The 16,253-nt window shown below is 39.5% G+C and overlaps 1 protein-coding gene across 1 annotated transcript; it reads left to right on the top strand.

Annotated features, from left to right (window-relative positions):
* The first annotated feature begins 1,973 nt into the window (after window positions 1-1,973).
* Window positions 1,974-15,602, top strand: LOC121512651 (disabled homolog 1-like). The gene is made up of 10 exons (XM_041792025.1): window positions 1,974-2,075; window positions 2,221-2,325; window positions 7,621-7,751; window positions 10,156-10,254; window positions 10,576-10,707; window positions 10,795-10,881; window positions 10,964-11,011; window positions 11,173-11,235; window positions 11,351-11,441; window positions 14,940-15,602. The coding sequence occupies exons 2-10, from the start codon at window positions 2,241-2,243 to the stop codon at window positions 15,347-15,349; spliced, it is 1,146 nt and encodes a 381-aa protein (XP_041647959.1). The 5' UTR covers window positions 1,974-2,075; window positions 2,221-2,240; the 3' UTR covers window positions 15,350-15,602.
* Window positions 15,603-16,253: the final 651 nt, after the last annotated feature.

Genomic DNA, 16,253 nt, shown 5'->3' with positions numbered 1-16,253 from the left:
TTGGTCAGTATAAAAGCAAACGTGCTGTACTCTGGCACTGGGCTCATGTCGTCTTGGTTAGATGGTCTCAGGTGTGATTCATGTGAACTCTGGAGATGTGAACGCAACCATCTGATATACCATATAAAAGGAACAATTCATACCTTAACAGACTCCACTGCCTGCATAAAACCTGAGCAATTGTCGCTCACTTCATGACCCAATGGATTGCCATTGTTGCTGCTTCTTTCTTTTTTCTTGGCAGATTTGCAAACCAGCTACGTGCATACAATCACCTACTGTGATGGACTGTGTACAGATGCAAGGCTCTTGGCCACATAATGATGTTACTAATGTAAATTGAGACCAGGGAGAGAGAGAGGAGAGTGGCATTTGCACCAGGGCGTGGTACAAACAATCTTGCTTAATGTGGGTCTAAGAGACAGAGGAGGGTGGTGACAGATGAAGCTGGAAAAGGAATCCCAAAGAAGTGTATTATCTCTGCAGATATTTTTCAAAACAAATGGTGTCATAACTGCTGTATTTCTATCATTGTTATTGCTGTCTCAAGCTTAGCAGCTTTGCTGGGTGCAGAAAATCATCTAACTCATCATCTGGCTTTGCACCCTCTGTTGGAGTAAGATGTGTCTATGTTGTTCAATATCACTTTAGCTAAGGTTCAAAGACACTGATGATATACTGATGAATACAAAACAAGCAGCAAAGATCAGAAATGATCACCATTCATGTCACAGTGTCATTACATGCTTTATAGATGCACTCCACAGAGTTAAACATGAAGTTCAGGGTTCAGGTCAAGAGGAGTATTGCTCAGCCGTTAAAAATGCATGACGTCCTCTGTGGCACTTAAAGGAGACATGTCAAGTCTAAGCACAATGATGTCATAGTGATGTCAACAAGACTACCTTTGCTTTGGCTGCAGTGTTGTATTTTGATCTGAGTCTGCACAACCAACTGAAAGAAGAGGGAATGTATTTGGCAGGTGGTGGGAGAATAAATCAACTGGTGTTGTGGTTGTTATGTAAGATCCAGAGTTTTTGGAGCACCATCCATGTAAGGACTGAGATCTCTCCTTGCTTTATTAACTTTTTCAGTCTTCCAGTAGTGTAGACAGACTTTTTTTGTATGTTGTCAAATTATGCTTATTTCAATCTACATTAACCTGAAAAGTCTCGGTGAGCAGCTTTTTTTTTACAATAAAAAAACAGAAGAAAAGGGGTGCAAGTGGCCTAGCTGTGTGCCCCATGTGTGGAAGCTGTTGTTTTAGGTACAAGTATGTAGGGTTGGGGTCCAAACTTACTGTTTTTCTGCATATCATTCCCCACTCTCTCCACCATTTCTAACTGCCCTGTCTCTCAGATAGAGGAATCACTGTAAATAAAAAAAATGCTGCCACTGGGACGAGCCTTTACCCACTGAATGCTTTGAAATATTGATTTTTGCAGTGCTGCTAGCAATTTTGCAGACCCCTTTGCCCCAAATGTTGTTGCCATGCCAACTACTGGAGCATCACTTAGAAATAAAAAATGACTACACATAAATTGCAGGTGACTATGTAAAGCATTTACACTACCTTTTGCCATAAAGAAGCAAATAAACACATTCAAAGTGGAGTACATGAGGCATTACATAACATGACTGTTATTGCTGGAGGCTCATTCTCTCTCTCTCACTGCTTCATGAACTTTTTCGCTTCCAAATCCATCAAGTCATTTCTTTAGAAGAAGTTTCATCTGGAATCAATTGCTGTTTTCTAGTTTCTGTCTCCCATCCTCCCTGCAGAGGTTTTCAGCAGGCTCAGTAGTTTTTAGCCGCTGGACACATTTAGTTGAGCTGTTATTTTGAGGAATAACCATCCAAAGCCTGTCCATGAGGGAAGCACATGACCTCTCCGTCATCCCCAGAGACAGAGAGTGCCATGTGCTGACTGTCATTCCTTTCAAAGTCTCTTCAGCTTTTTTACAAGAGTTCCCATGTAATCAGGCCACAGTGGATGTTAATAAATCACTAGTCAATCTTAGGCCTGACCTTCGACTCGCTTTGAGTCGGTCAGAGCCGAGACCAACTCCCAGCAGGTGGCTGAAGATTTTTTTTCTTATACTTTTTTAAAAATTATAGTATAGATAAATTATAATAAAGATAATAAAGAGTAATACAGATTTTTTTCCACAACATGCTTAAAATGTTAACCCTGAGTTGCTGTTGCATGTTCTTTTACAGAAACAGCGTGAGTCTTAATCATGATGGAGACGGAGCAGACAGCTGCGGGTTGTCCTGCCCCGGGCCAAGCTGCTGTCAGGACCTGGGTTTACTCCAGCACGAAAGGTATGAACGCTCGGCTGCTGTTCAATATCAGAAATATTCCTGAGATTAAATTTAGCTCAGTGTTGTAAATTTTGACAGTTGTTGTAAATTCTTCACATAAAAACCTTCAGAAACCTGCTGAATGCAGTTTCCTGTTCTTCAGACATGGTTGGGTAGCTTCAGCTTACCTGAAGAAATGATATTAGATTATACATTCTGTTTCCTCTGCCTAAATTCTAGATTTCTGTGTTTGATTCTGTACTTTTATGACCTTAGGGTAAAGCTTGCACTTCTGTCTGAAAAAATCACCGAGACAGTTGCAGATGAACTGTTTTCAGCTTATACTTAATGTACTTAATGTATTTCTGCACCAGAATATTCTCTAAATCCTAAAACTGTAAACTTTTACAACTGCACTGAAATATTTATTATGTAATGGCCCTCCTCTGCTGACTGTAAAAGCACTGGATTTTCATGATAGGTGTAACTTTTAAAGAATTTCCTCTGAAATGAAGCTAGATCTTAGGGTGGGATTATGGACTGTATAAAATATGGACGTAGTCTCAGTGATGTCACCCGTTGGTGTCTGAAAAGATGTTCTAAAGCCAAATGCAGCCCTGACCCTGTCCTCCATGGTCTCCTTTTTTTTTGCCAAAGTTGTGACATGATTAACAGCTGCTTGATATTTATCAACTCCAGCCACAGTGCCTGTAAAAAGTATTCACCGCTTTAGATGTTTTACCCTTGTATTAATTTCATAAATCAACTACAGCCAACAGAATCTGGTGTATTTGATTAAAAAAAATTACCCCAAAAACTCTTTAATGTCAAAGGGAAAACCGATTTGCACAAAGTAATGTCTATTGAATAAAAATATGAAATTTAAAATAAGTGAATGTATAAAGATTCAACCCCTCAAGTAAGTATTTAGTAGATGCACTTTTGGCTGCAATCACAGCACTGAGTCTGTATGAGCAGGTCTCAACCAGGCTTGCACATCTGGACAGCCCTTTTCAAGTCCAGCCACTATTCTGTATTGGATTGAGGTCTGAGCTTTGTCTAAGCCACTCCAGAATATTCACCTTGATGTCTTTAAACCATTTCTGTATGGCTTCACTGTATGCTTTGGGTAGGGATGCACGATATTGTATTTTTGCCGCTACCCCATGTGTCGATATTTACAGATTCATTTCAGCCACTACCGATATTGATACCATTATTTAAATATGCTTTACATAACTAAAAATTCAGTCATCTGACACAATTTTAGATTTGAGGATGAAAAAAGAAGCAAACCTTTTTTTTTTCTTAAAACACACTTTAAAGTTTTAAGAATGAATAAAGAAAAAGGTCTCAACTTACAGCCTAAAACTCCACTAATTTATCAGTATATATGGCCAAATTTGACCTTTCATATGTGCTGATATATATAGCCAAAATCTCTTTTGAGCATTCCAGGGCTAGCTGCTGAGAAGCATCCCCACAGCATGATGCTGCCACTACTGTGCTTCACAGTGGGGATGGTGTGTTTGTGGTAGTGTGCAGTATAGAATCCTGCCTGTTGGCCAAAAGCACCATTTTGGCTTCATCACACCAAAGAACTTCCATCCGCTTTACCATGGAGTCTCCCACATGCCTTTTGGTGAACAGTGGCTGTCTCTTTGCCTGTCTCCCATAAAGCTGTGACTGGTGAAGAACCCGGGGAACATTTATTGTATGCAGAGTCCCTCCCATCTCAGCTGCTGAAACTTGCAACTCCTTCAGAGTAGTCATAGTTGTCTTGGTGTCCTCTCTCTCCTTCTTACCGGTCATTGAGTTGGTGAGAGCGGCCTGATCTTGGCAGATTTACACATGTGCCAGGAAAGTTTTTTTGTCAAAAAGCCAAATTATATTGGCTATGATTGACTCATAAGATCAATGAAGGGGGTGAATACTTTTTATAGGCACTGTAGAACAAATTATCATTTTGTACTGGGTTGTAAATATTGTTACTCTTTGCAGTTGAAGTAGATGTTTTTATATGGGAGCTGTTAGGATTCTACTGTCTTTGGAGCGGGTCTTAACTAAACCATTGGGTGGATCTAGGATCTGGTGTTTTGAAAGCTTGACCATAATTAACACGAACATTACCATAAAATTTCTGTCCTATCTCCACCAAAACCCCCCAAAATATCTTGTTTTGCCGTTTGTTGGTTTGATTTTGTCTCTTTTGATTTTACTGAAGTCTATTGAAGTCTCTACTGGAGTCTATAGTGCAGCTGCTGTGTGAGGGCTAGCTATAGCCCTCTAAGTCCTAAATATAAGCAATCCAAAAAACTTTATATTTGAACTCAAATGCTTACTGAAATTAACTGCAAATTTCCACACTCCCCTTATTTGTACTTAAGTTAAATGTTGCCAGTTTTATAATTAAATTCCTCCTTTTGAGTATAGTAAGAATATTTTCATTTGTGGGTACCTATTGTCAAAATGTAAGAAGTGCACTGTGGATTCGTCCCACACAACCTTGACAAGTAGACTAGCTATGGAAAAAACACTAAAAAGCACTAGCAGGTGATGTGGGTGTGTTTTCTGATTCATAAATAGCCAGATATGACTTTATAAGTGAAGGAAAAACAATGTTACATATCAGGCATATACTTTCTTATAAACTTTCATACAAATTAGATTTAGAGAGGGCCCATTTACTGGACTTTTCAGGGCACAGTTGTTTCTATGGACAGGCCTGATGATGGATTGTTGATTGATAAATCTAGTAACAAAGAATTCAGTCTGTGAAGTAAATCCCACCGCTTTATCTTGGTGTCATAACCTTGCAGGAACAAAATGATATTTAATGCATTTGTACATATAAAAAAAGGTACATTGTGTAACTATGTTTTACTGAGTGTGTCTAGATGCTGTTTTATATGTACAGTATGTCCTCTGGTCTGATGTTGACAGTGCCGTTGTATATACTAGAAAAGGGGCCGTCACAGGTAGCTCTGTTTATGTCCTTCTTCCTCGTGGCTCTGGAAGGAGTCCAGCTGTTCCAGCTGTTTGAAAAACACCAATTGAGTCATCTGTTAAGATCTACAATACAGTCTTACTGGAAATCACTGAAGACATGACAAACTTTGTGAATGTCAAGTGGACAAATGTCTGTTTGGTGTGAATCGTTGCTGATGTTGCTCTATGCTTCCTGATGGTTTGTCAACAAATCTGTTTCCTCTCGTCTCTGTTAGGTTTAGAAATGTAAATCTTTCACAGCCTGTTTTACTCACACTCCAGGAAAGTTAACTATTAACGATCACGAGCACAGAGGACTTTAGGGTAACTAGGGTACTTTAGCAGTAAATATCTGTATTTGCTTTTGCAACACATCTTTTAGGGAAACCAAGGCATTATTGATCTGTTTAAGTAACTCATCAAACCATGTCTTTATAGTCCTTGCTTTGTGCTCTGGGGCACAGTCAAGTTAGAATAGAGAGGGCCTTTCCCAAATTGTTGCCACGAAGTTGGAATCATAGCATTGTCCAAAATATCTTGGTATGCTGAAGCATTAAGATTGTTCTTCACTGGAGATAAGAGGCCTAGCCCAAACCCCGAAAGACACCCCCATGCCATTATCCCTCCTCCACCAAACTTCACAGCTTGCAAAATGCAGTCAGTTAGGTTCTCTTGGCATCCACCAAACCCAGACTCACCCATATGATTTTCTAACAGAGAAGCATGATTCATCACTCCACAGAACACCTCTCCACTGTTAGTGTGGTTTACACCACTCCAGCCGACACTTTTTCAGGTTTCAAAGAAATTTTATTTTATTAATTTCATTTTATTTTATTTCATTTTATTTCTTGATATATATTTATTACCCACGCCAATGAAATCGGCAGGGTGTTATGTAAAGGGTTTCCGTATCGTTTGTTTGTTTGTATGTGTACAAGATAACTCCAGAACGGAAAGTTGGATCTTAGTGACAGGGAAGAATCGATTAGATTTTGGTGATGATCCGCGCACCCATTCGTTTTTTTTCGGACTTTGAAATTTTGAACACCATAGAAATCAATGGGAGCGTAAGTTCCTCATAGCTGTTGTTGACCATACTCTGTGGTTTTATGTGGTCTTCTGCTTTGTGGCTGAGTTGCTGTTGTTCCTACATGCTTCCACTTTCCAATAATATCACTTACAGTTGGCTGTGGAATATCCAGCAGGGGTGAAATTTCACAAACCATCTTATTGCAAAGGTGGCATCCATGAAAGTAGCATGCTTGAAGTCACTGAGCTCTTCAGAACGACCTATTTTGTATCATAAATGTTTGCAAATGTAGACTGCATGGCTAGGTGCTTAATTTTATACACCTGTGGCAACAGGTCTGATTGAAACACCTCAATTCAATAACAGGTGTGGCCATATACTTTTGTTCATATGTTCAGTGCACTAAACAAACCACACTGATACCAACAGAAAAAGCCTTTTGGAAAGGATTTCAAGCAGTAAGAGGCAAAACAAACCTATACATTGCTGGTTTTATTGCAATTTATTTTGTGAAACTGCCCTTTTCTTTGCATTTCCAAAAAGGAGTGTTAAATAAGCTTAGTGAAAAACTTGTTGATAGCCAATAACGTGAGCTACAGTGCTAATATTTTATTGGCTGATTTCTCCATAGACTGTGATTAAACTGATGGAAAAGGAACTGTTTCTGTGAAATTTCATGGTCACTACATATCTGGCAGTCCCCAGCTGGGGTCATTGACTGACTACTGGTCTGTCAGTTGTGTATTTGTGCTGAACATTAAACCAAACAATGACAGAAAGCCAGTAAACTGTTACACAACACAAGTGAAGCTGTTTAAGAGGTGACCTTTGTTACAACAACACATACTGACATTACCATAATCACTAAATTGGTGTTTTTATTCCAGGAAATGAGATGAAACATTGACCAAGGATTAGTCAAATGCTCACTCAGCACTTTGCTTTGAAAGACTCAGAAACAAACACAGAAAATACAATGACACAGACATGGTTGTAATGGTGACTCTTTGACAAACATACACAAACATGTACGCATAAATAAACACAAAAACACATGTAGTACATACTGTTTAACAAAGTCATACAGGGACAAACTCAGTTATTACAGTAAGAGATAAACGTTTATTGATAATTAATACACAAATACACATTTAGTCTAATCATATTAGAGCTATTACACAAAATTAAGACATAACCAATAACACAAATACACAGAGGGACCTCCTTCTCATGCTCTCTCATGAATTACCTAATAGTTCGACCCTCTTTGACCCTCCTCTCTTCATATTTCCCAGGACCACCCAGTGAGGCCATTTCCCGTTTCCATGGAGATGGAGTTCGATATAAAGCCAAACTGATCGGCGTTGACCCGGTACCCAATGCTGAGGGAGAGAAGATGTGCTGGGACTCCATGATGAAACTAAAGGTATTGTGTGTCGTCTTGTGCCAGAATAAATCAACGACATATTTTCTTCAAAATTTTACTGTCAGAGGTCATTAGATATGGAAGATAATTTAAAATAAACATAACGACATATTAAATGACTGGAGGGATTAAAATGTGTCATTAGGGAATGATGGGAAGTGGAGTGATTGGCTCATACTTGGAGCTCTGCATTGAATAAGTTCATCTTAAAGAGAGAAAAAATAGCAGGGATTCAGTTAGAAAGAATGCATTTGATAAAAGCAGCCTACAATGAAGTGGCTGTTCCTTAACGGTTCACTTGAAACTGTCTGCAAAAGATAAGTAATTCCCTTTGGGTTTCATTTACGGCAAAAATAAACATGTTTACAGCCTCTCCTTGGCTCGTTCATTTAGTAATTGGCTAAACCAATTTGCCGGGAGGCTAAACGTTTTCATCGCCTCCACCTCTTAGCTTGTTGCCAGGTTGAATAAAAGCTGGTCAGTATTTCCAGCAGAGCAACTGCCATTATTGGGCCTCATAATGCCTCTTCAGAGACCACTGGGTGAAGTCACTGAGACTTCTTTTATGTTTTATTCAGTCTTGGATTTGACATAATTAACCATTAGGTAAGTTGCAGTGACTGCAGACTAAACAAGACAAAGTCTGAGTGATGTCACTCATTCAGTCACCGTAATCTGTCTTTTGAAGTCAATCCATGGATATTAAAATGATTGAGTGTGTGCCAGGAAAGGAATGGATTAATCCAACCAAAAGCATTTTTGAACCAGGCTTTAAGTATGATTATTGCTGCTTTAAAATGAGCATTTTAAAATGGAAAGTTTTTGACTTCAGTGCTTAAAGAGGGGTCTGGCTTCAGACCTTAGATCACAGACCGTTAATTTCAGATGCCGTCTCTGTCAGGAGTATCTGGAAGCAAATCATTTACACTGAAATTCCATGTTTATTAAACAAAAATGTGACAAATCAAAGCGGAATATTTGAGTTTTATGTTATGGTTGTTCAAAGTTTTTTTGAGGGCCCCAGAAGATTTTCAGGCTTCTGATTGGACTGCAGCATATTAAAGTTTAGGAAGGGCTGCCTTACCCAAACCCAACGGAAACTTTAGTCCAATTTTATGTAGAAAGTTTTTTGCAGCCAAACTTTCCTGAGTGCTTGAGCAGCCAGCCTCAAGTGGACACTGGTGGAACTGCAGCTTTTTGCACTTCCACATTGGCTTCGTTTTTACAGCACCTGAAATTGCCACCTGGTGTGTTGGGTGTGACAACTGCAATCAGTAAACCCATAAAAGTAGTCATACCCCTTTCCCTCACAGAACGTCTTTAACTTAAGTTAATGTGAATGATACTTCTTCAAATCTTTTGAAGGCAAGTACACTACCTCAGCAGCTACAGTTAAATTAAAAACACCCATCTTACTCTGATGGTGTCAGAGATATACAAACAGACAAACAGCTGCCAAATGTGTAACTGACTGCTGAAGTGGAGAGAAGAGTATTTATGCAAGCTGTATTTTGGATATTTGCAACATGCATCAATGCTGTTAGATGGAAAATATAAAAAACATACTCGGGGGATTATTAATAATCAGTGAAAAACGAGCCTGTCTTTGTTGGTGGGAAAATTCCTCCTGGGGAATGAGTTTCTGACATGTCTGACTTCTCACTAACTCCTGATATCAGTAACTTCAGGGCCTTTAATCTCACAGGACTTTGACTGGGCCAGCGGGATTTTATTTCATGAAATTCCTTTTAAAAAGACTGAGTGAATAAAAAGATGACAAATTGATAAATGAGAAATGGTCCACATGGTCTGAACCTTCAGAGGAACCATGAGGACATTTTCTCTCATTGTTGAATAATTTTCCACTTTTGCATAATGCCAACCTGCTTCATAAATCTTTATATAAAATGCTCATACTTTGAAGACATTTAAAGGTATAGATTGTAAGCATATCTGACACCCTCCAATGATGATATTAGAAAATGCACATTGTGAGAGAGTGACATGTTGATATTATGCCAGATAAATTTGGTTCATGAAAAAATATTATTTAAATAAAAGAATCACATAGCTTTAATGTGAAGTATCATGTCATTTTCCCCCTGATTTTACTATACTAGTGGGGATAAATCTGGATTTTAAAAAGTGGCACACCACATGTATATCTATGCCTCTTTAACATATGTTGCATTTAGTTGTAATTTCAATGTATGGCTGTGCAAATTCTCACGACACACCCACTTTTGCTTCAACTGTGTGCCACCTTGCACCATTTGAAAACCACGGCAGATGAACATTTTGGGATAGTAGCATTACATACCTTACCATGAGTGTAAACAATCTCACAATTACATTGACTGTTCTCATGTTACCAGCTCATGTTTTTCCCTCCTCTGTCTTTTAGGGCATGGCAGAAGCAGCGAGAAAACACGGCAAACACAAGCCAAGAGTTTGGTTGAAAGTTCTATCAAGCGGCATTAAGATTTTGGATGAAAGGACCGGGGTGAGCTGACATTTCTTCTCAAACTCCCCTTACCATTAAGAGTTGACTCCCCTTATTATTAACACTGCTGAAATGGCTGTAAAGATTAGATTCATTTACACAAAGTCACTTAAACCACCTTTCCTCCCCACTCTGATGCTCATTTAAACTTCCGCACATAGTTTCAGCCATGTCTACGTGCCTAAATGTACTGCTGCCGTGTGATTAGCTGTTTAGATGTTTGCATTAACTAGCAGTTGGAGAGGTATACCTAATGAAGTGGTCGGAGACTGTATAATTCATCTTACAAAGAATTTTATCCAGTTCATCCTCTGTGTCCAGGGTGTACTTTTTGACCACGACAGGACCAGGATCAGCTCTTTGACCAAAGATGAGTCTGACCCCAGAGCTCTGGCCTACGTCTACCAAGACCAGGAGGCCCACATCCTCTTCTACATCAAGATGGCTAACCTGGTGACACTTCACACTAATAAATATTAATCAGTCAAGCCATGGAGTTCTCATGTTGGTCCAAAACTAAATTTCTAATGTGTTTATCAGGCGGATCCAGTCCTGACTGACATCAGGGAGGTTTGTCAGGGTGTGGTTCAAATGATACCGCAAGAATCTGCAGAGCCACCGACACAGGTAAGAACAAAATCCATGAATATGCAACAATGTTTTGTGTGTGATTTTAACTGTGTTTACTTTTGTGTATATGTTCCTCCAGACTAACACCTTGCTGGTTCTAAAGGACACTTCAGCCCCGCCAGCTCAGGTAAATCGAGGAATAAAATACTTCACTTTAGTCCTAAATGTTCAACATCTCCTTTCATCAAATATTTTGTTCAGTATTATTATTATTAGTAATATTTTTATAATGAAACTCATATGTTTGGCCAGAGCCTTTGATAACTGTATATATCTGAATATTCTCAGGCACCAGCTTTGGAGGATGTGTTCAGTCCACGCCCAGACTCTTCAGCAACACAACCAAACCAGGTAAAATAAAAAAGGCCAACAACAGTATGGGGTCCTTTTTTATTTTTCTAAATGCAATCATAGCGAGTGGAGAAAAAAATTAGACATTGTGTTTTTTCTGCTTTTCTCTCTACAGGCATCCTCAAGTAGTGAGCTGATGGAAGTTTTCTCTGTCCAGATGCAGGAGCCACTGGTTGCTCCTCAAAGCCCAAGTATCAGTCAGCCAGGTGAGTTACAACTGCAACAAGGATAAGTCAGGAGAGTCCTGCACCAAGTCTAGCCTGAATCATCAGTGTCCTTAAGCATTTTTGTAGAACTAGTCAGGAGAAGTATTTAGCCCTGGTAAAGGTTTTAATGTTCTCTAATATTTCCTGAAATTTCGAACCTGAAAGTTATATCTATTTTAGTCTATTTTTGCTGCATGATAGCTGCTCTTAGAGTTTTGCAAATCTGCTGTCCTTTTTGCCATCGCTTCAAAAGTTAAATTGAACATAAAGCTAAGAGGTAATAAGTGTATGTTAAATCATGTATTAATATGTCTTTTAAGAAAAACACAAGACACCTGTGCCCCAATTAAGAGGACCTCTCCCTGACCCTAACCCAACCAGACTCACCTTCATGCTTTTGTCCTACTGATAAGTTATTTACCTTACCACATTGACCTTAAAAGCTGCTACAAGCCAAACAGCATTGTCACATTTAGAAAACTCCAGTTAGTGACGCTTCTGAAACCACATGGCTTCTAATAACCTGCCATCCAACCACGAGGCTACAGACGAATATTTCATTTTCAAGAGGAAAAGAGAGGACAAATGATGGAAGAAAACTTGTGAGAAGAGAACAGGGAGGCCAGAGCCAGTCGGAGAAGACTGTTTAGGCTAGAGCTCACCCTCGCCTGGTTAGACTGGACCCGCATTTTCAGGGAAGAGAAATAGATTTAGACTTTATTGTCTAGAAGGGCAAATTCTTTCTCACAGCACTGCATCCATCTGACTAATAAATCAAGAGAAAGAACAAATCACACGATAGACAGCAAACAATATCATAGTTCACACTCTAGCCTGTTCAGAGAGGCCTTTTGTTTTGGGCAGCTACAGCAGCAGGGATGAAGCTCTGTTCAAAGAGTGCCCTAGTGCTCTGTATGTATGAGAAAAGAGGCGGTAAATAAACTTGATTCCTCTTATGCTTTCCCTCATATGACACTGCTCTCATTAAAATCCACCGACTTTCTTCGCACACTCTGCTCATGCACTCCAAGTTCTCCCAGCTGATGGTTCTGTAAACTCTCTCTACATCCCACCTCTGCTGGATGAACTCTGATTTTCCATCTTTCTCTTCAACCACCACTGCCAAATCTGCATTTCTAAGCTGTTTTCCTTTCATGTGCTTCTTCAGCTGAGTTGATCAAATAAACCATCCACGGACTCACAGACTACAGTGTGTCAGATCCCAAGTTTGTGCAGACTATTTTATGTGGAGCAAGATTTCCTTCCAAATCTTCTATTGTTTATTTCCCATCACTAACACACTCCTCTCTATTTCTCTCCGTCTTCCATTTTCAGTCGCTGCTGCAAAGCTTCTCAAAACCTGGCTGCATGTAACAATCTTAAGCCTACCTGTGTTAAATCATCAGGATGTTCTGTCATAAATCTACAGCACCATCAGACAAACATTCACAGCTCCTGTAGGTTTTAAGTTTATTTACTGCTCGACTCATTTAGATCATTAACACCTTTACAGTGGTAAACATCTCTCTGTGACTCACAAACCTTGGATGAATCTAAATAAGACAATGGATGGAGTCTGCAAACAAAAGTATTCACATCATTACTGAATCTGAAATGACAAAATCCCAGCCTGCAGCAGACTGAAGATACCTGAAGAACATCATCTGACTTTGTACGAGGATGACTTGTATGATCCTTGACTTGGTCTTGTTAAAGAAACATGCAATGACCCTAAAAGTACATATTACTTTCCCATGATCTCTTGTTTGAGAAGTTTGATATGAACTCTGCTTGGGGATTACATAATATCCTTGGTACAGTAGATGAAGTGCTGCATTTTAGTTGTGTTTAGATATGATGTACAGTAAGACGGAGGATGTTCCCACACTGAATTATTTAAGCATTCACAAAATCTGCCTCTGCCTGCTGGTCATACAATATTATTAAAAAATATCACCATTAATATACCAGTGGAGATGATCAGGGAACAAAGAAACTGAGACACATTCTCAAATTTCTATTAACCTTCCCCCATTAAAAAAAGGTCAGTGGTTTAGTAACCCTTGCATGTTGCTTTGAGTGTTCCTACCCTTTGCTCAGTTAACCTAAAAGTTATTCAGAGGCCCTGGGCAAAGACCAGCATAAGGCCCTTCCTCATTTAGCTAAAAGCAATCGAGTGAGCTAAATATTTTAAAGCATCTCTTTTCAGGTTACAAAGCCAGAGAAATACAGGATGTACCCAAATCTGAATCCCCAAAACCTCAATCTCACCGCTAAAACAGAGCACCACAACTCAAATCCTCCACACTGTGATGTTTTAACTAAGGATGCTCCCAGGCATCTACTTCCCACCCATTTAGACTGCCTTTCACCGACTGGTCTAAAGTGTACTGTACTTTAAAAACAGTCAAATTAATAACAGGACCATTGTGTCAGCAGGTATAATGTGAGCCTGAAAGGCTGTGTAGACTGGACTGGGACAAAAATTTGTCCCTGGCATTATTTTGTTGGAAATTATTTCCCAAATTATTACAAAGCTTAGAAATCAAGAGATGTTTGTCTGCTCTGTTTTTCTTCTTTTTGTCTGAGTTAAATACAGACACAATGTCCTTACTCAAGTAGAACTACATTTAAAGTAACAAATTCTAACAAAACAACAACAAAACAAAACCCTACTGGCCCCAAAGTGTATTGGCCCACCATGGAAATGCCCTGTATGCCAGATTACCAGTCCAGCCCTGTGTGTAGACTACTGCTAACATTAGCAGCTAGCTCTGCCAGCCTTCATTCCTCTGGACATATTAATATTGGCTTTGATACGTGGCCTCTTTTTACTCTGGTTGAGTAGTTATATATGAGAATAACCCTCGACAACCTACACACCACTCTATTTCCATTTTCCTGTTCAAAAACCTGTTATACATGCTGTACCTATAGCATGCTAATGGCTAAGCTTTTCATGTTTACAAGTGCTAGGGAGAGCTCTGACAGGAAGACAGCAACTATTCACTGGAGCGATAGCGGCTACTAGTGGCAGGAGGCTTCATTACAGTTTCAAAGGAGCATTTGACCAGGATTTTAGGCATGCGTTTGTAAAAAACGACAGGTAACTAGTTGCGTCGGCTAAGCTAATAGATGAAATTAACCATTTAGCTAGCTAACTGCACACATCCCTGGTTTTAACATGTCTTATGGCCTGGTGGAATTTATAAAATTAAAATTATGTGCTCATTCTTGATATAATATCAGGTCTTCTACAGATAGTTCTAGTGCAGATAGACAAATTAAAAAAAAAAAAAACATATCTAAACACCCAGTCTCATTATGGGGAGCTCACAACATACTTACACTGATTGTTTAAAATATTACTCACTTTACCTTTCAGTGAAATCAGCTAGCTTTCTGCCAGGTGTTCCAAGACTTTAAGATAAAGCTGAGCAATTAGAGCTAAACTGAGTTTAAAGGTTGTATCCAATTAATTATTTTCCTTTCTCTCAGAGCCTCCTAAGCCAACACTCTCCACCTCTCAGATCCTCTCCATGTTCCCCGCACAGCCAGCAGGAGGCTCTCCATATGCATCTCCCCCTTATTCTCCCAGCACCATGCCCTGGGCCCAGCAGGGGCCTGTTGGGAATCAGTGGGCTGGACCAGCTATGGCACCCTGGCCCACAATGCCTGGTGGCATGGCAGTAGCATGGGCACCAGCAGCACCCCCCGCTGGGGGTCAAATGCAGGTTCAGGGCCCTCAGCTCGGAGTCATGGGAAGAGGAAACACACCAGGTTCACCCAGCGCTGTAAACGGGAATCCAGCTGCTTTTAACTCCTTCTTTACCCCTCCTGGTGCAACAGGACCACCACAGCCAACATCTCCCAACTTAGACTCTGAAAAAAATTTGTTTGAATGGTAAAAGTTGCTTGATATCTTTTGATTTGACTAATCAGTTTAATTTGTTTGAGTTCCAAGAAAATTAATTTGCTGTAATTTCTACATTTAATATGTTTATTTCCTTTAAAGCCACTGAATATTACTGGTTTTATTCATTTGTATTACACTAAGAGTATAAGTGGATACCAGTGTATTAGGTGGGTATTGTCAGGATCAATGTATTAACTCTTCTGCTCAGAAGACTGTACAGCAAGATTAAACATAATTTAAAAATGCACATGAAGAAACAAATGTGTGTCATTTTGCTGGGATCTGGACCTTTTCCTTCATTTACATATCCTTTAATCGCATTTTTGTGCTCAATTCAAGATAAAAAAAAGAAGATTAAAAGGGTAGTTTTGTATTTTTAAGGTTGGTAATATGAGATACTTGTCAATAGTGAGTATTTTACCCACAGGAGGTGTTGGTCAGCGTGGTCCCTTTTGGAAAGACTGATAGTATGGTGCTTTTCCACTATGTGGTACCTTCTCAACTCGTCTCAACTCTACTAGGTTATTTTTATTTTCCATTAGAGACGTTACCTAGTACCTGGTACTATTTTGGTATCAACTCTGGGAAGGTTCCAAGTGAGCTGGGATTTCAAGACATTACTGATTAGTCAGAGTATCGTCAGGAGTGTCACAAAGATGTCTGACATGGGAATCCAACCCCTCTCGTCATTGGCTTTGCTCTTCTGTGTAACTTCCCTAACTCTACTTTTAAATTTTATTTCGTCTCACTGCTTGCAGCTGTCTCTGGAAAAATATTCACTTCCTTGCTGTGACAAAAAAAGCCACAGACCAAGAACCAGTTACACCATCTCTATCCCCTCCGTTGTTGTTGTTGTTGTGTGGGACATCACTGCAGTTTTGAGAAGGGTCTGGCGG

This window comes from Cheilinus undulatus, linkage group 7 (assembly GCF_018320785.1).
Source record: "Cheilinus undulatus linkage group 7, ASM1832078v1, whole genome shotgun sequence".
Taxonomy (NCBI): domain Eukaryota; kingdom Metazoa; phylum Chordata; class Actinopteri; order Labriformes; family Labridae; genus Cheilinus; species Cheilinus undulatus.
The sequence above is the reverse complement of the archived record's forward strand: the minus strand, read 5'-3'. Positions and strand labels throughout refer to the sequence as shown.

What these genes read in the sequence shown, in the direction of transcription:
- LOC121512651 (XM_041792025.1), top strand. Translation starts at nt 2,241, where the DNA reads ATGATGGAGACGGAGCAGACAGCTGCGGGTTGTCCTGCCCCGGGCCAA. An exon ending in ACTCCATGATGAAACTAAAG is followed by an intron (nt 7,752 to 10,155) that starts GTATTGTGTGTC and finishes TCTGTCTTTTAG; the next exon opens with GGCATGGCAGAAGCAGCGAG. An exon ending in CCCAAGTATCAGTCAGCCAG is followed by an intron (nt 11,442 to 14,939) that starts GTGAGTTACAAC and finishes CCTTTCTCTCAG; the next exon opens with AGCCTCCTAAGCCAACACTC.